The following is a 23867-nucleotide window of genomic DNA, read 5'->3' on the forward strand; positions in this document are numbered from 1 at the left end:
AGGTTTGCCCTGAGAAGGAGGTTGAGAGGGAGGCTTGCCCTGAGAAGGAGGTTGAGAGGGAGGTTTGCCCTGAGAAGGAGGTTTGCCCTGAGAAGGAGGTTGAGAGGGAGGCTTGCCCTGAGAGGGAGGTTTGCTTAGTTTATTTTTAGATTTTACAAATCCCAAGAGTCATGTCAACGTTTTTATATATACTAGGTATACGAGTTGTGAAAATTGGAAGAGGGATGGCAGTTTAGAAAATGTGTGAAATATTTCCAAAATGCAGTTCTCTCCACTTTAAAATTGAAATGATCCAAAAATAAGAATAATAATTAAACTCTGCATGAGTCAGGGAATCCATTGCTACAAGAATTCTTAAAAAATTCTTAAAAGTTACAGGCATAAATGCGACTCCAACTTTGACACGTTGGTGGCACGAGTTGTCAACATGCCACTTGGTGACAGAGATCACGTGAGGGTCCCTAAACAGTCAGCCAAATGTGTTTTTGATAACATTAACCTGTTCCACCCCACGGGGACGGTACCGACCCCTTTATGACACATCATAAATAAATCTCTCAAAAACTGTATGAATTCATTTTGTGTTTTTTTTTTTTTTTGTCTTTTTGAGTTAAGACCCTAAACATGTCAAAAACAACAGTCAAAGTGTATATTTAGTGCAATACGTTTGTTTAGCAATGATTTTCCATGACATTAGTTAAATATGAGCTTATTAAAAAAGTTGCGTATCACATCACAAAACTGGTGTTTACATTAAGAACCGAGGGGAAAGATACCATGAGTGTGTAGTCCTAATGACCGGGAGACTCAGGGCTTTCGAATGACACAAGAAGTAAAGAGAACTACAGTTCCCAGGGCACACCATCCATTGCTCAAACCAAACAATGGCTTTCATTAGTCCAACCGAAAGAGTGACAATACGTGTTTATATCTCAATTTCGGAACAAACAACACGGCGGTTGTCATCAAATGCAATGTTTAATTGATTCCTTACCTTTCTGTCGTTCGTTTGAGCCCATCCACGAGTAAATCCGATATGAAACGTGAGAGCAGTTATCCAAATGCTGTTGACTCGTCTGAAAAACTAAAGTGCACACACGCTACTCTGTTGCCATCTGCTGGCCGGGAGGTGTTACAACAGCTCGATTGCAGACTGTAGTCGTGTTCGTTGTATCGCGGCCTTTCAAACGATATCTGACTTGACGTGTTTTGGATCAAGCAAGGTGATAGAATGTCCCTGCGCAAACATTCGAGAGCCATTTGAATTTTACCTCTGCGACGCACGGAGACGCACGGATAGTCGAATACCCATCAACACGCTATAACAGCAGTACAACTTACGTTTTAGTGCTTTTAGTAGTGTTATTTGACATTTAAAAATGTCTAGGAAGATATACAAGACAATGGAGGAGGTTTTGGAGGAGATTATGAGAGTTTCTGATACTGAAGTGATCGATTCTGGAGACACCACAGATAATTCTGCCTCTGAAGATGAGATGTAAGTAATTCTTTATTTTGATCATATAATATACTTTGTGTTTATTACATCATATTGATTACATCATATTGATTACATCATATTACATCATTATTGTATTTTTGTTATAGTGATTCTGAAGAGGAAGAGCAGAGTAGAAGGTGGACAAAGGCCACAACTGCCCCCCCCTCCCCCAAGCTCAAGGTACTGTATGCAACTTGATCTATGTACTGTATACAGTAAGATAATATATTCCTTTAGTGTGGAACTTGGTCTCACTGTCAAGTCAACTATAATACAATACATTGTTTACATACCTGTAATTACTGTATATGTTTAGTTCAAGTACATTTTATTTGTCACATAAATGTACTGTACAGTGAAATGTTCTGTCCTGTATACAGTAAGATAATATATTCCTTTATTGATCCCTGATAATTGCTTCATACAGTAAAACTAAGAATAAAATTATATCTGCATTATAGTGATTCTGACGGCGAGATGATGATCCCCTCTACATCGTCTGGGCCAGCAGCACAAAGGCACACCTCGGGCACCGCCCCCACCCCCTCCCCCTCCAGACGACCACCTACTACTCGATCTGCACGCAGGCCGACCCCCGAGCAATCAGCATTTTCAAGGTGTGCAACTTGGTCTCAACTATAATACAATACATTGTTTACATACCTGTAATTACTGTATATGTTTAGTTCAAGTTACATTTTACTCCTGCTAACTACCTGTGTTGTGCAATGACTATTTTAATCAAATGTATCACTCTGTTTCCATATGATAGTGAGCTTGAAGAAGACGATGATGGGTACATGCTGCCTACTTCATTGGAGCGCAGGTCATCTAGTCAAGCCAGTGATCCCTCTTCCCCCACCCAACCACCGCCAAAGAGGGGTCGTGGACGCGGTCGTGGACGCGGTCGTGGACGCGGTCGTGGTCGTGGGCAGTCTCTGTTGGCTACTGGAGATGCTGAGGAGGAGAGGTGGTGTAACAAGGAAGAGCCGGGTGTGGAATATCCAAGGCCACAGTTTGCACCTAAACACCCACCTGGCCCCAGGATCGACACCACTGTAGCCTGGTCTCCTCTCAGCCTCTTCAAGCTGTTCTTCAGCTCTACGCTTGTGAACACACTGATCAGAAACACTAACGCCAACGCAGAACGACAAGTGGCAGCAGGGGGCAAAAAGTACAAGTGGAAAACCCTCACGGTTGACAGCTTCTATGTTTTTCTGTCGATCATCCTCTTTTCTGGCCTATTACAGGTTCATACAAGGGCTGACCTTTGGAGGACGAGGTGGCCATATAATATACCATTCCCCAGGAGCAGCATGACCCGGCAAAGATTTGAGACCATCTTCTGGTCTCTTCATCTCTCTGATATTACAGAAGATGAAGAGAATGAAAGAAAAAAAGGCACTCCCGGGTATGACAAGCTATTCAAAATCAGGCCAATGTACGACCAGATTGTGAATGCCTGTAATGCACATTTCCAGCCATACCGGGAGATTAGCATTGATGAAAGGATGGTTGCCAGTAAAGCCAGAATTGGATTCAGACAATACATGAAAGACAAGCCGACCAAATATGGTTACAAACTTTATGTATTGTGTGACTCCAGCACTGGCTACACTTTCAACTTCTTTATCTATCAAGGGAAAGATCTTGTAGCCAAGAAGAAGGGAGAACTTGGTCTCAGCGTCACCTCCGTAATGGATCTAATGAACTTTGACCATCTTGGTAAAGGCTACCACTTGTATGTTGATAATTTCTACACAAGCCCCCTGCTTTTCAAGAAATTAGCAGCCAATCATACAATGGCTTGTGGAACTGTCCGTGCGGACAGGCTAGGATTTCCCCGAACCAGGGTCAATGACCTGCAGCGCAAGCCTACGAGGGGAGACATGAGGTGGATGAGGAAGGGCAACCTCCTCTTTGCCAGGTGGATGGACACTAAGGTGGTGAGCGTGTGCAGCACTATTCACAGAGCCTACAGCCAGGCCACTGCAGCGAGGAGGGTGAATGGAGCGGATGGAGTGTGGGGTGTGGCTATGCTCCCTATTCCGGACGCCATCAAGGACTACAACATACACATGGGAGGGGTGGACCTGTCGGATGCCCTGATCCAGTACTATTCGGTACGTGGCAAGACCATGCGATGGTATAAGACCTTCTTCTACCATTTCTTGGACATTGCCATTGTCAACTCCTTCCTCCTGCACAAGCAGTTGCTCAAAAGTGCAGGTGAGACTCCCCTGACTCAGAAGCGGTTCAGGGAGACTCTGATGGAGGAGTTTGTTGGCGAGGCCAGGGCTGTGGTTACTGCTGCTACCCCCCGCTCCCCCCTCGGCTGTATGCCTGTGTACTTGGGGGAAGATGCCACGACTGGCCGCAGGAGGTGCGTGCTCTGTATGGAGAAGGCTAAGGAACAGGGGAAATTAAAGACCATGGTGATCAAGACCCCTGTCTCCTGCACCAACTGCAAGGTTGCATTGTGCTTCACATCAACCAGGAACTGTTTCTTGGAGTACCACGAGAGGCTCCACTCAGGGGTGATGTAGTGTGCAGTAACTAATTGTACTTGTAGGGCTGTCAACGAATATTCTATATTGAAATTAATAATCCACTTGTAAAGACCCCTATTGTATATAGTAGGCTTTTTGTTACATTTTTTATTGCATTATTTGCACTTTGTTTAGCATTTTATCTTTGTATTTTTGTGTTTTCGTACATTTGCCAAGCAGAGGTGATGCACCCAGACTTTACTGAAACCTATCCCTGAAGTTACAATTTTATTGCATTATTTGCACTTTGTTTAGCATTTTATCTTTATTTTTGTGTTTTCGTACATTTGGCAAGCAGAGGTGATGCACCCAGACTTTACTGAAACCTATCCCTGAAGTTACCATTTTATTGCATTATTTGCACTTTGTTTAGCATTTTATCTTTGTATTTTTGTGTTTTCATACATTTGGCAAGCAGAGGTGATGCACCCAGACTTTTACTATTTTAATTTTTACAGATTTTACAGATTTATAATAAACAACCCCATTTGGAGGCAAAACTATACAAATGTGTTGTTTTTTATTGATTTTATACTGTGCACAATGGTAGAATATGATGATGCACAGGGTACATGTCATACTCAAAGTCTGCATTATGTGGCAATAACCTCCTGTAGTGATCATAAGTGTTTTTTTCCAGCCAAATTCCATTGAAACCCATTTGGCACATTTTGGGCACTTTTTGGGTATCCCAGGTGTCCTTTGAGTGTCCGCCTGGTACTACACCTATTAGAACTGCTCTGGAAGCTATGTCCTTTGTTCAATTGCTTAGCCTTTTGGTACAGTTGTTGTCAAGAAGTTGCTGAATGAGCTCAGTGGCATCCTTTCAGGTTTGGACATTGTTAGCATGGTGTTATTCACTGTCAAACATGGGGGAAAAACAGGCGAGGATGTAAATCTATATTTCTTCTTTGGTTCATCACAATTTACTCATAGCATATTACCAGACACAATATTTATAACACTGGGAATACATTCCCTGAGTTCCATAGATGTTCCTAGATACCAAGAACGTGCAAATGGTCCTTGTAGAACTGGAGCAATCTTCCATTTTACTATTTTCGAGAAATTTGGCTGGGGTGGAACAGGTTAAAGCATTTCTGAGACATGACTCAATTTCCTGTTTGGCGGCTTTGTCACCAAATTCAATTGGCTGTCAAAAGCGAATGCATTGGAAAAACAAAAGGCATACCTGTGTAGACATTGGTCTACAGATTATGTGTACCACGTTTCGTGCAGATTGGGGGAAATCTGTAGGAGGAGTAGCATTTGAAGTGTTTTTCACAAAATGCAAAATGGCGTCAAATCCAATATGGCGCCAAATGATGTTGAACTCGGCTTGAGCCAATGATTACAACGGTACCTTGTTTTTGAAAATCTGATTTACGCTTCAAAAGTTGTGTGCATAAATGCACCTCCAGCTTTGACACGTTGGTGGCGCTAGAGTGTTGGAGCTGGGGACATGTGACTTGGTGACGGGGGTCAGTGGACTGTCCCGAATCAGTCTTGTAAATGTTCATAACTTTCTCCCATACGGTTCTATGGGCTGCCATAGACTCCAATGGCAGAAGAATAAGAAGATTAAGAACAAACGGTACAATCCCTCATGGTGGCTTACGCACAGGGCACGAAATTAACTTTTTGACTCACCGGCCAGTGGTGGGTAGATGGAAAAATTCTACCCGGCAAGCATATTTCTTACCGGCCAAAAAAAATACGCATTTTTGTGTCACATATATAATTCTTTTTCAGTACATTTCAAGTAGATAAGCTATTACGTTGAAGAATACACACTTAAAGAGGCCAGAGTTAAATTTGTACTCTCTCTCTCTCTCTCTGAAGTCTAAACTGCACAACACCAGGGCTGTACGTAAACTTTTTTTGCACATAGCACTGGTGCTACAGAGGTTGATAGTTTTGTAGCACAGGCCAAAATCTTGTAGCACAAGTATAAAACGTGTTATATTTGTAACAGTCACAAATGTGCCTATTGTATTTGTGTTATTTAGTTGCAGTGCCATGTTTGGCTGTCATTTAGTATATCGCCATGTGTTATTATTACTATGATACTCTCATATGCTATTTTAAATTAATATCATAAACAACATAAGGAATATTAGCATAATTTTGAGTGGACTGAAGGAATGAGTCAGCGTTAATAGTTTTAAATGCAAATAATTTATTGAAACATAGAAGTGGGGTCGGTTGGGACACACACACACACACACACACAATGGGGGACCCTGATGTAAACAAGACAAACGTCTTTCTCTGGTCTGCATCCCCTTAACAATTGGTTGTATTGAGCCGTACTGTACCCATTCTGCAATCTGTTAAATAAAGTTTTCATTCATTCACACACACTGTTTCAACTCACCACCCCCGCATCATATTGTAGTCTAGTCTGTCTTCAAACTTCCACTCCTCTCGAAACTTGTATTTGAATATCATCATTATCTGTCCATCCTCAGTTTACTATAATATACTCCTGTCCTGAGTCCTGACTAGTGACTTCATCGTCTTTCCAAACGCACGCACGCACACACACACACAGGGAAGGGGAGAGAGTGCCCCCCATTTCCCTTTCCACACTGTGTCTGCTGGCTCTGCGCCCTCTGATCAGGATTAGCTTGTTAGCTTGCTAACGTTGTAGTGATTGTAATGGTACATAAACGTTAATTTCGGGCGATGTGCGCATAAAGGAATGGCGACGGTGCAAAGCATGTAGATGCATTTGACCCGTTGCGAGAAAGAAAAAACACCACGGACTTATTTCGGGACGTGTAGGCGCACTGCTGTGTTAACGTGCACCAACCGACCAACGCGCTGCTCTTCTAGCAGAAGCACGGATAGGGCGGATACGACTCGTCGAGTTGTCACAAGAGTTTTTTCAAAATAAGAGTATCATATGCACCTGAACGTTGCTAGCTTTCGGAGCCTAGCTGGAGCTGCGCGTGGGCAGAAATGAGACCCGCTACAGGATTTTCAAAATAAGAGTATCTATATGAACCGAATCCCTATCGCACCAGTGCTACTGAAGTAAATCCATCCATCGCACAGACAGCTGTTGCTGTAGCACGTGCGAGATATATGTCGCACTGTACACCCCTGACGACACACAATCTAAAACCCCTCCCTACCTCCCCCTCCCAAACCGTTCCTACAACAATTGTTTTATGTTGTATGATCATGTACATTTATTTTGTATTATTTTTTTAACATTTAAATATCAACATTATGTGGCAATCCTCAGTAAATACTATCAAACTCATGTCATCTGGTCTTTTCCGCACACGCACACGCACACGCACACACACGCACACAACCCGCTCCCTCCCCGGGCCGCCTGTACGTTAATGCCAAGCAAGCAGTGCAAAAATGCTTCCGCATTCGTCACCGCACGCTAGTGCGGTAAAGCGCCCTTCTTTTCAGACAAATGCTACCGTGCGTGCACCGGCGGCGGCGTGCTCGCTCAGGTGCGTGCGTGCGCCGGCGTGCTCGCGCGAGGTGCCCGCGCATGCGCATGAGATCCCGCCTTGAGCGGAGCTCAATATATATAAGTCACCGCCCCTTATTCAGTATCTACCAATAGCTCAATTGGCAACGACACATGGCTGTGGATCCTATGGCTTGTTTGCTGGCGAGTTCGAATCCCATCGAAAATATTTTTTAACGTGATTTTTTTTTAACGTGTATTATTTCGCCGGTTAAGGTTATTTCGCCGGTTAAGGTTAGGCATGGTTAAGGTTAAGGTTAAGGTTAGGCATTGTTTCGGAGTTGGTTAAGGTTAGAACGGTTAAGTTTAGGCGCTGTTAAGGAGCTGGTTAAGGTTAGAGTTTGTCAAAGAGAATGGCAATATAATTTCTATGGTTAAGGTTAGGCATGGTTTCGGAGTTGGTTAAGGTTAGAACGGTTAAGTTTAGGCGTTGTTAAGGAGCTGGTTAAGGTTAGAGTTTGTCAAAGAGAATGGCAATAGACAGCCTATTTCCGCGCGACCTGGGCGCTGGGCGGCGGAAAATGAAAGGCGCATTACTGCATGCCACTACGTTAAATTTTTGCACTGCTTGCTTGGCATAAAGCTACACGCCCCCGGGCCCCTGTAAGGTATTGGCTTGTGTTGCTACACGGACATGTTTGTATGTTGCGTGGTACTTCCTGACTTACTAGTAAACAAACAGTCAACGTGATCACACGCTCTCCGTCTCTTATTATATGTGAACTAAAGAGTACAAGGTTTACACAACAGCCCCACACCCTTTTTTTATTTTATTTGTACCTGTACTACCTGCTGTCGGCTGTTATCTCTCTCTGTGAGCTTGATTAGCTAGCGTTAGCTCCATGGCTAATCTTAGGTTACGCTGAATTAAATCAATGACTAGGTTCTAAAACATTGGAGTCGTTTTCACTGCACATAGAAGCAGCCAAACAGCGGGAGCATTTCGGGAGCATATGACCAAAACTCAGGCAATTTCGAGCCCTTAAGGAATCAAATAGTCTGCCATGGCTACATGCGTGGCACTAACGTTATGCGCAACTGTAGGAAAAACCTGGCATCGATAAGAGGAATCTATAGTCACGGAGGCATGCGATTCCAGGAATTAGACAATTGGGAATCGGCTCCCAACGGGAACCGGTTTTCGATCCCCATCCCTACCCGCCATGTGGCGGACATACCTCTCAGTGTCACTCGCCAAACCTAAAATCTGCCCACCAATGGCGGGTGGCGGGCTCCAATTTCGTGCCCTGCTTACGCAGCTTCGCTGCTTGGCCCCCAATTATTATTATTATTATTATTATTATTATTATTATTATTATTATTATTATGAATCATCCTCTAAAGTGTTGGTGTCTCTGTGTGTCGTCTCAGGAAGCCATCTCCTGACGGGCTCCAGCTGTCTCCAGCTGTGGTCAAACAGTGTCTTCGTTGAGGAAGAGGAGGAGGAAGAGGCGGAAGAGGAGGGGAAGCAGACAGGGATGACTATAGCAGACTCTCGGTTTGCCTGGAGGTGCATCTGGCAATGCAGGTAAGAAGAAGATGGTTTCCCCTGGGGTCGCAGGGCTTGACCTCTCCTCCCCTGGGGTCGCAGGGCTTGACCTCTCCTCCCCTGGGGTCACAAGGACTAGGTTTTATGTCCCTATATTTAGAATGGACATTTGGGCGTCTGTTATGAATTCCACCAAGAAGATCAATAAAGGAATATCTTATCTTGTAATCTGGCTACATTAACCCAGTTAAAGGGATAGTTCTGATTTTGGGACTTTGGCTTTACAAGAACAACACATCTATATATTTTTATAAATATAGGAATACAATAGCTTTAATATATTTAGTAATTGGTAATGTAACTTGTCAACGAAGCGTTGGAGGTGTTCTTTAAATGCAGTGGAGATGAAGGGTCTCTGCTGTGCGGAATATATTGTAATGGGTCATTAATATTTGCATAGGGGTGGAAAGAATATCTTTGCTGTACATGATATTAGATTATATTGTCATCATTCAGCACAGTACAACAAAAATAAGTTTGCCATCCAACCAGAGTGCAAATTGGCAGTGTAAAAGGCTAAGATGAAGACGCATGTTTTTAAGCTAGCACGCGGCACAGTAACCTGTATGATATCTTCTTAACCCATTCCTTCTTTAGCCGGGTTTGTCGATACCAGAATACAAGCTCACCAGGGCTATTGTAACCGGGCCATGACCCAGAACCCGGTTCAGAATGGACCCTCTATACTGCCTCCCCTCTAGAACATCCAGAACGTTGATATCATCATCATCACGATATCTCTGTCACTGTTCATCGCTGTGTTCTGTTAATCTAGTCATTAATCAAACCGTTCTTATCAACCAGGTAGTGTCTGCTGTACTAACCATTTCAAAACACACTCCCTGCTATCTAGTCGGTTGCCCATAGGCTCAGAGACAGTTTCTTCCCCAGAGCCACCACCACCCTGAACTCTTAACATGCACTAATAACTAGTGTTACGAAGGGTCAGATTAAACCGAATATATATATTTATTACTTGAGATATATTGTATAGTATTTGTATATCGTCTGATATCCCTTGTATATTCTTTGTACATATACACGGAATATCCCTTTACCTAGTACAGGCCAGACCATAATATTCGTTCTCCTATTGGACAGCGATCCCCTAGGCGCCACGGCCATACCCCCCAATGTCTAGTTCAAAGTCACCGCTAAGACATGCCTGGACATGCCCGGTTCTGCGCAGGAATACGAGACAGAAATAAGGCTGGTACTAGATTGTTCACCTTACGTATAAATACGTTGCAGGTGGATACAGCAGTAGTGTTAACCAATAAGTTGAAGCCTCACACCACGATACAACGTGCTGTGAAGTGGGCCCGTTTTGCCCCGAAATAGAGCCTTGAGACCGCGTGCGAATTGATAGCTGAAGTGTCAGAGTTTAACGCTGTATCGTCGAGTTCGACCTATTCTATTATTAAGTAATAGTCTATTATGTATAGTGTATCGTGCGGCTACCGTTCTACAGTGACCAGCATTACCAACGTTTCATCGTACCGAGCTAGTGTGCTTATCCAGGCTGGGCGGCCTAACCTTGTGCCGTCATCCGAGGAGCCCTAGACGAGAACCGTGTGGATATGTACACTGGATAACCTAACCCGACGACTACAGAGCCCTTTTCGGCTGGATTATATTGCTTTGGTCCTGTGGCTGTTGGAGCAGAGAATCGTCTACACCCACTACCGTGTGGGATTTACCCTGTGAGGAGCACCGTCGAGCCCGCCTCTAGGACTCTGAGGCTGGCTAGCTTTCCCCCATGCGGCACTGCACACCGGAGAATAGCTGTTGCTTTGTCTACGGATCAAGGGATTATTGCACTGTCTCCTGTACCTGGAGTCTCCTTATTCCTCGTTGATCCAGACTTTTGCTACCGACAAATCCTCTCCCCTGCTGGCTTACAACCGGAGGGAACCCCCTTAGTATCTCCAGCTGACCTACTAGTGTACCATATATAATTCTTATGATACAGGTGGTATTAATTATCTCCTGCGTAATATGCCCATGGACTTACGCTCTTGACCTATTCATGCACATTCTTCGCCTTACAAGCGCAACTCTCAATCTTGATAAGTAATGTAAGATAATCTTGGTGCTCTTCTAATAAATATTCTTCTAAACAGTATTTCTTGTGAAGCCGTGTTATTGTGGGGGTGTTCATCTCGCATACATGTGTACTGTATGGCCAGTAGTAATGTACATAACTCAGTAGTGGTTTAATGATACCATACTTATTCAATACAGTCAGGGAATTGTACCCCTCAGTTACAACTAGGGTTGGGCATCGTTTGGATTTGAACGATTCCGGTTCCGATTCCTGTTCTAAACGATTCTTGATTCCGATTCTTTGAGGTGCAGGTCAAAACAGCTTATTTCGCAGGAGAATATATATATATATATATATTTTTTTTTAATCTTAAATTTTTTTCATACTATTCACATTGTCAGTTGACTTGATACAGTTTAATTTGGTTGCTGTACTGTAACTAGGGTATTTTTTTTTTTTTTTTATTGAAATGCAAATATGTTCCGGTTTTCGGTGCCCAACCCTACTAATAACTCACCTTCCCCCTCCTCCTCCCACACTGTGTAACATCCTGAACTCTAACATGATGCACTAATAACTCACCTTCCCCCTCCTCCTCCCACACTGTGTAACATCCTGAACTCTAACATGATGCACTAATAACTCACCTTCCCCCTCCTCCTCCCACACTGTGTAACATCCTGAACTCTAACATGATGCACTAATAACTCACCTTCCCCCTCCTCCTCCCACACTGTGCAACATCCTGAACTCTAACATGATGCACTAATAACTCACCTTCCCCCTCCTCCTCCCACACTGTGTAACATCCTGAACTCTAACATGATGCACTAATAACTCACCTTCCCCCTCCTCCTCCCACACTGTGTAACATCCTGATGTGCAATATCCACAGTGCAATACCCACCCACTACCGTCTGACACTGTGATTGTTATTTGTGTATTGCTATTCTGTATATTGTTGTTATTTTGTATATTGTACAGGACTGTAACATTGTCTTATTGTATAGCATTGAATGTTTCTGTATAGGATTTTCTGTTTCTCTTTTATTACTTGTGATTTTATGACTGCACCTTAAGCTTGAGTCCCAAATCTCGTTGTATGCAAATATAATGACAATAAAGTACAATCTAATCTAATCATAGGTGTCGGATTAAAAGTACAGATGGACACTTTTTTAAGATGTGTTTTTTTAGGTCATATTTTGCGCTTTATTGGCAATTTGGGAGATAGAAGAGAGATGGGGAGGGCACCCGAGGGGCGCACCGCATACAGCACTACGGTGCAACATGGCCCACCTGGGTTCGACTCCCGGACCCGGTGATCTTTGCCGAATGTCTTCCCCGGTCTATCTCCCATTCCTCCTCTCTCTCTCGCTCTGCCGGATTGCCCGGTAGCAAAAATCAATAAAAACCTACAAAAACACGACTTGTCCGAAAGGACCAGTAACATTTAGAAGAGAGATGGGGAGGACATGCAGCACATGTCCTGGGCCGCATTAGAACCCAGGACGCTGTAGTTTACGCTGAGCGCCACCGGGGCGCCCCACAGATGGACACTTTTGGTTTCTATTTTCACTGCTAAATTTTCTTTTCTTGTGCTTTTAAATTCTTCCATTCACAAGCACATGATGCTCCTTAGAAGAAATGTCACCATGCAGCCCAGTCTACATTTCACATATATATTTTTAGTATGACGTCATTAATGAGTAAATCTATTCAATTAATCAATTATTATAGTGATTCTACTTCAAATTAGCTTGTTCTTTAATTGTTTTTCCCCCTAAACTCTTGAAACCCTGGTCTTTAGTGTGTGTCCCTGTCTTCTCTGTTAAACTCTTGAAACCCTGGTCTTTAGCGTGTGTCCCTGTCTTCTCTGTTAAACTCTTGAAACCCTGGTCTTTAGCGTGTGTCCCCGTCTTCTCTGTTAAACTCTTGAAACCCTGGTCTTGAGCGTGTGTCCCTGTCTTCTCTGTTAAACTCTTGAAACCCTGGTCTTGAGCGTGTGTCCCTGTCTTCTCTGTTAAACTATTGAAACCCTGGTCTTGAGCGTGTGTCCCCGTCTTCTCTGTTAAACTCTTGAAACCCTGATCTTGAGCGTGTGTCCCTGTCTTCTCTGTTAAACTCTTGAAACCCTGGTCTTTAGCGTGTGTCCCTGTCTTCTCTGTTAAACTCTTGAAACCCTGGTCTTGAGCGTGTGTCCCTGTCTTCTCTGTTAAACTCTTGAAACCCTGGTCTTTAGCGTGTGTCCCTGTCTTCTCTGTTAAACTCTTGAAACCCTGGTCTTGAGCGTGTGTCCCCGTCTTCTCTGTTAAACTCTTGAAACCCTGGTCTTGAGCGTGTGTCCCTGTCTTCTCTGTTAAACTCTTGAAACCCTGGTCTTTAGCGTGTGTCCCTGTCTTCTCTGTTAAACTCTTGAAACCCTGGTCTTGAGCGTGTGTCCCTGTCTTCTCTGTTAAACTCTTGAAACCCTGGTCTTGAGCGTGTGTCCCTGTCTTCTCTGTTAAACTATTGAAACCCTGGTCTTTAGCGTGTGTCCCTGTCTTCTCTGTTAAACTCTTGAAACCCTGGTCTTGAGCGTGTGTCCCTGTCTTCTCTGTTAAACTCTTGAAACCCTGGTCTTGAGCGTGTGTCCCTGTCTTCTCTGTTAAACTCTTGAAACCCTGGTCTTTAGTGTGTGTCCCTGTCTTCTCTGTTAAACTCTTGAAACGCTGGTCTTGAGCGTGTGTCCCTGTCTTCTCTGTTAAACTCTTGAAACCCTGGTCTTGAGCGTGTGTCCCTGTCTTCTCTGTTAAACTCTTGAAACCCTGGTCTTTAGCGTGTGTCCCTGTCTTCTCTGTTAAACTCTTGAAACCCTGGTCTTGAGCGTGTGTCCCTGTCTTCTCTGTTAAACTCTTGAAACCCTGGTCTTTAGTGTGTGTCCCTGTCTTCTCTGTTAAACTATTGAAACCCTGGTCTTTAGCGTGTGTCCCTGTCTTCTCTGTTAAACTCTTGAAACCCTGGTCTTGAGCGTGTGTCCCTGTCTTCTCTGTTAAACTATTGAAACCCTGGTCTTTAGCGTGTGTCCCTGTCTTCTCTGTTAAACTCTTGAAACCCTGGTCTTTAGTGTGTGTCCCTGTCTTCTCTGTTAAACTATTGAAACCCTGGTCTTGAGCGTGTGTCCCTGTCTTCTCTGTTAAACTATTGAAACCCTGGTCTTTAGCGTGTGTCCCTGTCTTCTCTGTTAAACTCTTGAAACCCTGGTCTTGAGCGTGTGTCCCTGTCTTCTCTGTTAAACTCTTGAAACCCTGGTCTTGAGCGTGTGTCCCTGTCTTCTCTGTTAAACTCTTGAAACCCTGGTCTTTAGTGTGTGTCCCTGTCTTCTCTGTTAAACTCTTGAAACCCTGGTCTTGAGCGTGTGTCCCCGTCTTCTCTGTTAAACTCTTGAAACCCTGGTCTTGAGCGTGTGTCCCCGTCTTCTCTGTTAAACTATTGAAACCCTGGTCTTTAGTGTGTGTCCCTGTCTTCTCTGTTAAACTATTGAAACCCTGGTCTTTAGCGTGTGTCCCTGTCTTCTCTGTTAAACTCTTGAAACCCTGGTCTTGAGCGTGTGTCCCTGTCTTCTGTTAAACTATTGAAACCCTGGTCTTTAGCGTGTGTCCCTGTCTTCTCTGTTAAACTCTTGAAACCCTGGTCTTTAGTGTGTGTCCCTGTCTTCTCTGTTAAACTATTGAAACCCTGGTCTTGAGCGTGTGTCCCTGTCTTCTCTGTTAAACTATTGAAACCCTGGTCTTGAGCGTGTGTCCCTGTCTTCTCTGTTAAACTCTTGAAACCCTGGTCTTGAGCGTGTGTCCCTGTCTTCTCTGTTAAACTCTTGAAACCCTGGTCTTTAGTGTGTGTCCCTGTCTTCTCTGTTAAACTCTTGAAACCCTGGTCTTGAGCGTGTGTCCCCGTCTTCTCTGTTAAACTCTTGAAACCCTGGTCTTGAGCGTGTGTCCCCGTCTTCTCTGTTAAACTATTGAAACCCTGGTCTTTAGTGTGTGTCCCTGTCTTCTCTGTTAAACTATTGAAACCCTGGTCTTGAGCGTGTGTCCCTGTCTTCTCTGTTAAACTATTGAAACCCTGGTCTTTAGCGTGTGTCCCTGTCTTCTCTGTTAAACTATTGAAACCCTGGTCTTTAGTGTGTGTCCCTGTCTTCTCTGTTAAACTCTTGAAACCCTGGTCTTTAGTGTGTGTCCCTGTCTTCTCCGTTAAACTCTTGAAACCCTGGTCTTGAGCGTGTGTCCCTGTCTTCTCTGTTAAACTATTGAAACCCTGGTCTTGAGCTTGTGTCCCTGTCTTCTCTGTTAAACTCTTGAAACCCTGGTCTTGAGCGTGTGTCCCTGTCTTCTCTGTTAAACTATTGAAACCCTGGTCTTGAGCGTGTGTCCCTGTCTTCTCTGTTAAACTATTGAAACCCTGGTCTTTAGCGTGTGTCCCTGTCTTCTCTGTTAAACTCTTGAAACCCTGGTCTTTAGTGTGTGTCCCTGTCTTCTCTGTTAAACTATTGAAACCCTGGTCTTTAGCGTGTGTCCCTGTCTTCTCTGTTAAACTATTGAAACCCTGGTCTTTAGCGTGTGTCCCTGTCTTCTCTGTTAAACTATTGAAACCCTGGTCTTTAGCGTACACGTGTCCCTGTCTTCTCTGTTAAACTATTGAAACCCTGGTCTTTAGCGTGTGTCCCTGTCTTCTCTGTTAAACTCTTGAAACCCTGGTCTTGAGCGTGTGTCCCTGTCTTCTCTGTTAAACTCTTGAAACCCTGGTCTTGAGCGTGTGTCCCTGTCTTCTCTGTTAAACTATTGAAACCCTGGTCTTTAGTGTGTGTCCCTGTCTTCTCTGTTAAACTCTTGAAACCCTGGTCTTGAGCGTGTGTCCCTGTCTTCTCTGTTAAACTCTTGAAACCCTGGTCTTTAGTGTGTGTCCCTGTCTTCTCTGTTAAACTCTTGAAACCCTGGTCTTGAGCGTGTGTCCCTGTCTTCTCTGTTAAACTCTTGAAACCCTGGTCTTGAGCGTGTGTCCCTGTCTTCTCTGTTTGCACAGAACTGCTTCTCCAGTAAACCTGATGAGGTTCTCACCTGATGGGGAGTTCTTTGCCACCGCTGGCCAGGTGAGTTGGCTTTGATCAGACTTTGACCACTAGGCCTTGACCAGACTTTGACCACCAGGCTTTGACCACTAGGCCTTGACCACCAGACCTTGACCAGATTTTGACCACCAGGCCTTGACCAGACTTTGACCACTAGGCCTTGACCACCAGGCTTTGACCACTAGGCCTTGACCACCAGACCTTGACCAGACTTTGACCACCAGGCCTTGACCACCAGGCTTTGACCAGACTGACCACCAGGCTTTGACCAGAAGGCTTTGACCACCAGACCTTGACCACCAGGCCTTGACCACCAGGCCTTGACCACCATGCTTTGACCACCAGCCTTTGACCACTAGGCTTTGACCAGGTTTTAACAAGGCTTTGACCACCAGACTTTGACCACCAGGCTTTGACCACTAGGCCTTGAACACCAGGCTTTGACCAGGTTTTATCAAGGCCGTGACCATGTTTAGACCAGTCCTTGACCACCAGGCTTTTGACCACCAGGCTTTGACCAGGCTGGTCCAGGATGACTGCCTGGTCAAGGTCTGGTACAGTATGTTGTTGTGTCTCTCCAGGACGACTGCCTGGTCAAGGTCTGGTACAGTATGTTGTTGTGTCTCTCCAGGACGACTGCCTGGTCAAGGTGTGGTACAGTATGTTGTTGTGTCTCTCCAGGACGACTGCCTGGTCAAGGTGTGGTACAGCACCACTAAGTGGCAGTCGGGGGTCTCCAGGCTCATCACCCCTCCAGAGACCAGCTCCAGCTCCCAGGGAGGTCTCACTTTCTCCTTCATCTACCTGGCCCATCCCCGCTCCGTCACCGGCTTCTCCTGGAGGAAGACCAGCAAGTACATGCCACGGTATGGATACATTAATGACCTCATTAGGGTTGTTGTCACGGTGATGTGGAATTTCCCATGACGACGACACCGGTATTACCAGTGCCACCGGACATTTTACAAAATGACGCTTGATATCTGTAGAGCGCTTACTTTGATCTTTAACGTTATGCGGCCTATACCTACCGGTAATCATTATTGTACTGTGGGCAGGCCTATACCTCATCATTGCCCACATTAAAATGAAATAACATGTTGTCATCAGTTTGTCCAGCAGAGGGCCCTCCGACTATATTGTTTACATATAACTCAGTCATTAAACATTAAATGCTGAGCTCTAAAAAGATGCGTGGGGTTTTCATCGCTGAAAAGACACGTGTTCAGTAGACACACCGCCTAGTAGTGTTTACATCAGTATACTGGTGTAAACATTATAATGACCTCACAAAAGCTAAAGTGGGTTCGAGTCCCTGTGATCATAAATCACAAGCTAAAGTTAAAAGGATGTATCAGTGATAAACAAAGGCCTGTCGAGGTATTAGATCCTAGTGTGAAGAACTGTGATTTGGTGTTCTATGCCTTACCTTAACTTTGTCAATTTTGCAATTTTGTACTCGTTTTATTTTGAGCTGCAGTTCTTGTATGACCGGTGCTCTACAAATAGTGTATTGTTATTATAACATTGACCTCGTTGTCCTTGACCCTTGACCCCCCCCCCCACAGAGGCTCGGTGTGTAACGTCCTGCTGACCTGCTGTAAGGACAGCGTGTGTCGCCTCTGGGCAGAGACACTGTTGCCAAGCGACAGCCTCCTGTCGGGTTTCCTGAATAACCACGGCAACGGTCAGACCAGCGACCCACTGCGGTCTGCCGGCAAGAGGAGAGGCTCTGACGGGAAGACCCAGGCCGGCCGACCTCAAGAGGTGAGAGGGAGGGAGGGAGGGAGGGAGGGAGGGAGGGAGGGAGGGAGGGAGGGAGGGAGGGAGGGAGGGAGGGAGGGAGAGGGGGGGGGGGGGGAATTTCACCGGCTGATGTGGTTTTTAGAGTAAAGAGCAGGTAGTTGAAGGCGAGACGACTCACTTCCTGGCAGGACGTCTCCAGTTTGAAGGTGACCTTGAAAGCGTAAACATTCTGGGATCAGATCAGCCGCCACAACAGGTCTCCGTTGTTTTATTCTTTACGTTGGTTGGCATCATACTTATTATTATTATTAAAATTTGTATCTGAAATAATTTTAGTGTTCCACCAGCGCTCTCTTTTGTCCCCAAGGTCGACGCACAAGGTCGTGTGCGGGAAGCTTTCGGTCACGAACGGCAGCAGGGTCCAGGCTAAAAGGTTAAAGGTTACGGAAGCAGGGTCCAGGCTAAAAGGTTAAAGGTTACGGGAGCAGGGTCCAGGCTAAAGGGTTAAAGGTTACGGCAGCAGGGTCCAGGCTAAAGGGTTAAAGGTTACGGCAGCAGGGTCCAGGCTAAAGGGTTAAAGGTTACGGGAGCAGGGTCCAGGCTAAAGGGTTAAAGGTTACGGGAGCAGGGTCCAGGCTAAAGGGTTAAAGGTTACGGAAGCAGGGTCCAGGCTAAAGGGTTAAAGGTTACGGAAGCAGGGTCCAGGCTAAAAGGTTAAAGGTTACGGAAGCAGGGTCCAGGCTAAAAGGTTAAAGGTTACGGCAGCAGGGTCCAGGCTAAAGGGTTAGAGGTTACGGGAGCAGGGTCCAGGCTAAAAGGTTAAAGGTTACGGAAGCAGGGTCCAGGCTAAAGGGTTAGAGGTTACGGAAGCAGGGTCCAGGCTAAAAGCTAAAAGGTTACGGAAGCAGGGTCCAGGCTAAAGGGTTAGAGGTTACGGAAGCAGGGTCCAGGCTAAAAGGTTAAAGGTTACGGCAGCAGGGTCCAGGCTAAAGGGTTAAAGGTTACGGGAGCAGGGTCCAGGCTAAAGGGTTAAAGGTTACGGAAGCAGGGTCCAGGCTAAAGGGTTAAAGGTTACGGAAGCAGGGTCCAGGCTAAAGGGTTAAAGGTTACGGAAGCAGGGTCCAGGCTAAAAGGTTAAAGGTTACGGAAGCAGGGTCCAGGCTAAAGGGTTAGAGGTTACGGAAGCAGGGTCCAGGCTAAAAGGTTAAAGGTTACGGGAGCAGGGTCCAGGCTAAAGGGTTAAAGGTTACGGAAGCAGGGTCCAGGCTAAAAGGTTAAAGGTTACGGAAGCAGGGTCCAGGCTAAAAGGTTAAAGGTTACGGAAGCAGGGTCCAGGCTAAAAGGTTAAAGGTTACGGAAGCAGGGTCCAGGCTAAAAGGTTAGAGGTTATGGAAGCAGGGTCCAGGCTAAAAGCTAAAAGGTTAAGGAAGCAGGGTCCAGACTAAAAGGTTGAAGGTTACGGAAGCAGGGTCCAGGCTAAAGGGTTAGAGGTTACGGAAGCAGGGTCCAGACTAAAAGGTTGAAGGTTACGGAAGCAGGGTCCAGGCTAAAAGGTTAAAGGTTACGGGAGCAGGGTCCAGGCTAAAAGGTTAGAGGTTACGGAAGCAGGGTCCAGGCTAAAAGGTTAGAGGTTACGGGAGCAGGGTCCAGACTAAAAGGTTAAAGGTTACCGAAGCAGGGTCCAGGCTAAAAGGTTACGGAAGCAGGGTCCAGACTAAAAGGTTAGAGGTTACGGAAGCAGGGTCCAGGCTAAAAGGTTAAAGGTTACGGGAGCAGGGTCCAGGCTAAAGGGTTAAAGGTTACGGAAGCAGGGTCCAGGCTAAAAGGTTAAAGGTTACGGAAGCAGGGTCCAGGCTAAAGGGTTAGAGGTTACGGAAGCAGGGTCCAGGCTAAAATGGTGCTGCCAGTGGGGTTTTGTTTGTGTGATAACACGAGTGACATTGATGTCCCCACTTACAGCACATTTTTAACCCTTTCACTGCCGCACTAACAAATGGTTAACCCTTTCACTACCACACTACAGAAGGTTAACCCTTGGCGGCTAAGTGGCACAGTGAGCAAGGCGCTCGCCACTAACGCAGGAGACGCTGCGTTCGAGCCCAGCTCTCGGTGTTGCTTCCGGCTTGGCTGGTTGTTCATACTAATACAATTGGCAGTATTAGGGGGTGGGAAAGCCGGTGGGTGGGGATCGGACATTGTGGACAGCGACTCCTACAGGTCGGTTGGTGCGCCTGTACAGCAGAATCGGGAACTATCGGGGGCAGCGTGAACCTCCCACGTGTTACTCCTCGCCACTGAGAGATCGCACTGTACAGGTGAAAAGATGCGACGGCTGCCTCTGCATGTACCGGAAGGGACACGTGATGCAAGGCTTCATCCACATTGCAGTCGACCAGTGGGAGGCATGGTCTAACACCGTTCGAGAATTGGATAATACAAAATTGGGATGGAGAAAAATAGAAAAATGGGGAGAAAAAGTAGATACAAAAAAAAAGGTTAACCCTTTACTATCACACTACAGACGGTTAACCGTCGGTAGTGTGATAGACAGTAAAGGGTTAACCTTCTGTAGTGTGGTAGTGAAAAGGTTAAAGGTTTCTTTGGAAAGTGGCGAGATGTAATGCTGATTAGGAGTACTTTTAAAACACTCCTTCCTTTTTAAAACGAGAATCTGCCACAAACCGCTGCAATCCCCAACACATTTCAAAGGTAATATGTAACCAGGAGCTGGAATCATAAAACCTTCTGAGGAAATAAAAATGATAGTTACCACTTTTCAAGTACCACTTCAAAGTACAACTTATTTAAAAAAAAAAATGTATTCCCTGAGAGCATGAGCAATAATGAAACAAGTTCACATAAGAAGCTTCTTGAGAACATTGTAACCCCCCTCCGCTTACAAATCTTCACAAGGTTTATCTTGGGAGTGTATTTTCTTTGTTAATCCGACTTCGACTACCAACCACAGTATTTGATGATAAAAAAAAAAAGAAATAGAATTCACCAGCAGTGTTGAGATTTGGTTTGCAGCTTTACTGCAGCGTCTGGCTGCTGAATGGTGAGGTGGAGAGATGATGACGGAGATGATGACGGAGATGATGACAGAGATGATGACAGAGATGATGACATCTGATGACGGAGATGATGACGGAGATGATGACGGAGATGATGGCGGAGATGATGACGGAGATGATGACAGAGATGATGACAGAGACACTCTATATCAGTGATGTCTGTTTACTGCAGAGCGGAGGGACTGGGAGACTCATGTTACTGACCAGACACTCTGTATCAGTGATGTCTGTTTACTGCAGAGCGGAGGGACTAGGAGACCCATGTTACTGACCAGACACTCTATATCAGTGATGACTGTTTACTGCAGAGTGGAGGGACTGGGAGACCCATGTTACTGACCAGACACTCTGTATCAGTGATGTCTGTTTACTGCAGAGTGGAGGGACTGGGAGACCCATGTTACTGACCAGACACTCTGTATCAGTGATGTCTGTTTACTGCAGAGTGGAGGGACTGGGAGACCCATGTTACTGACCAGACGCTCTATATCAGTGATGTCTGTCTGAGTCTAGAGCTATTATTTTAACATGAAGACTACTCATTTCAACAACAAAAAATTAAACATTTACAGCACTTTTAAATTAAGATAATAACTTCGTTCAACATTGTTCTTTCCTGAGCAAACATGGCACTGAGTAGTAGGGATGGGTACCTTTCACATTTGAACCGGTACCGGTACCTGTGAATCGATACCGGTACCCAACGGTACCTTTTTTCGGTACTTCAGTCTCAAGAGATTTAATTTACCTACCTCGTCGTAAAAAAAGAAAAATCCAAACTTCAAATAACTACAATTTCGACAGTTTTCGGCTTGTCATTGCTCCGACTGCTTTGTTGTTGAATCAAGTCAAATCCTAGGTAAGCATATTCGGTTTCTCACTTGATTCGATACTCGGTAGTACCGACGTGTTTCGGTTCGGTACCTCAAAAGTACCGAATTCGGTACCCATCCCTACTGAGTAGTAGTGGTAGTAGTTCGAACACATCATCTGGGTTGGTTATGGGTGTGGGGGGGGGCGGGGGTGAACACATCATCTTGGTGGGTTGTGGTGGGTTTGAACACATCATCTGGGTGGGTTATGGGTTTCAATGGCATAAACACTGTCTAGCCTGAGACCCCATTTGTCCCCCATAGTGGAAACCAAACGACTGTCTTTCCCAGCTGCACTATACTAATGCAGTACATTAGGCTACTGCAGAGATGAGAGGGTGAGAAGCGGAGGGGGAATGGAGCGATGGAGGAGGCGGGGAGGAGAGCGGCGCATATTGGAGTTAAAAGGGAAAATTAATTGGCACTACGAGGACCCATTTCTGTAATCTGCAGATTTGGCGCCACACCTCCGAATTATTACTGTAACTATGTTCTTTTGAGCCCCCCCCCCCCCCCCCCCCCCGGGACTCGCAAGGCAGTGCGTTCCTGTACAGTTGGTGAGGAGGTGCGATATGTGGGCCACGGTGGTGCAGGGGTTAACACTGTCTCCTCACCCCCCCCCCCCTTGCTCGCAAGCGTTTCCCCTCCAGAAAAAGAGATAAAAACAAATGGAAAAACATGGAACAGATCGCTAACGCTGTCGTGTCCCTGACGAAGACTGACAGGAGCACTAATGGATTGGTCCCCGGGCGCGGCCCCACGCCGCAACCCATGTCTGCTCCCAGTTGCCCTTGGGGGGGGGGGGGGGGGGGGGCGGACGGGATGGGTCAAGCGCAGAGACATTTCATCTGTGACCCATGTGTCACCTCCTCATCCTCTCCTCTATATAGACCACATCATCTCCTCTATATAGACCTCCTCATCCTCTCTTGTCATTTGAATACGACCATTTACGTAGTTATGGCTTATGGGTCTCGCCGGCGATTATGGCGCCGGGGGACGCGTTAGATTGCGGGGGGAAATGGGCGACGCTGATCCCAGCACCGCGCCCCCCCAGGGGACGTCTGTCGGCGGACATGTGTGGAATTATTCATGAACTCATAGCAGGACCGGGGGGGCGATGACGATGCACTATTCTTAGTCCATTTTCTGATCCAGGACCAGCTGGACACGCCGTGCTCGGAGAGAGTAGGCTGTGAGTAGCAGGCTGTGAGGATTTCATCAATACGTTTGTTTACCAATAGGTTAAAGTGTTATTAGTGAGGTTTTAGTTTAAAAAAAATTGTTGTCATCGCGGAAATCGGCCATTTTGAATTGCCGGCCGTCGGTGAATGTAGTCATTTTGAGAAGAGGACATCCAGAGCTTTCAATGAGCGTTGGAATTTTTCAAAACTACACTTCCCAAAGGCTTCTAGCTTTCTCCAAGCAAATTACTTCCACTACCAGTGGTGGTGAAGGAGGCAATTTCCACCCTACATTGTGGGGAGCGCTTTGAGTGTCTAGAAAAGCGCTATATAAATGTAATGAATTATTATTATTATTATTATTATTATTATTAAATGTGAATGTCATTTTAGACCTTGTCAAAACTGTGTGGAGGTGAGTTAGTGGCTTGAAAATTTTAAACAAAGGGGCCCAGACAACCAGCGAGACTGTTCAGTTTCTGAGGTAATAGATAGAGCCAGGCCATGTGGTTCTGAGGTAATAGATAGAGCCAGGCCATGTGGTTCTGAGGTAATAGATTGAGCCAGGCCATGTGGTTCTGATGTAATAGATGGAGCCAGGCCATGTGGTTCTGAGGTAATAGATAGAGCCAGGCCATGTGGTTCTGAGGTAATAGATAGAGCCAGGCCATGTGGTTCTGAGGTAATAGATAGAGCCAGGCCATGTGGTTCTGAGGTAATAGATAGAGCCAGGCCACGTGGTTCT

At 45.5% G+C, this 23867-nt stretch overlaps 1 protein-coding gene across 4 annotated transcripts in view; it reads left to right on the plus strand.

Annotated features, from left to right (window-relative positions):
* dmxl1 (Dmx like 1) overlaps positions 1-23867 on the plus strand; it is a gene marked incomplete at its 3' end in the record, with an annotated part of 327508 nt that overhangs the window by 80480 nt on the left and 223161 nt on the right. For all 4 annotated transcript variants that reach the window (XM_084323717.1, XM_084323718.1, XM_084323720.1 and 1 more), the window contains exons 5-8: positions 8918-9074; positions 16201-16267; positions 16928-17112; positions 17815-18013. In XM_084323717.1, the coding sequence (XP_084179843.1) occupies positions 8918-9074; positions 16201-16267; positions 16928-17112; positions 17815-18013 (608 nt within the window). The remainder of the gene's footprint in view (positions 1-8917; positions 9075-16200; positions 16268-16927; positions 17113-17814; positions 18014-23867) is intronic.

This window comes from Notolepis coatsorum (genome assembly GCF_963971535.1).
Source record: "Notolepis coatsorum genome assembly, chromosome: 10".
Lineage (NCBI taxonomy): Eukaryota > Metazoa > Chordata > Actinopteri > Aulopiformes > Paralepididae > Notolepis > Notolepis coatsorum.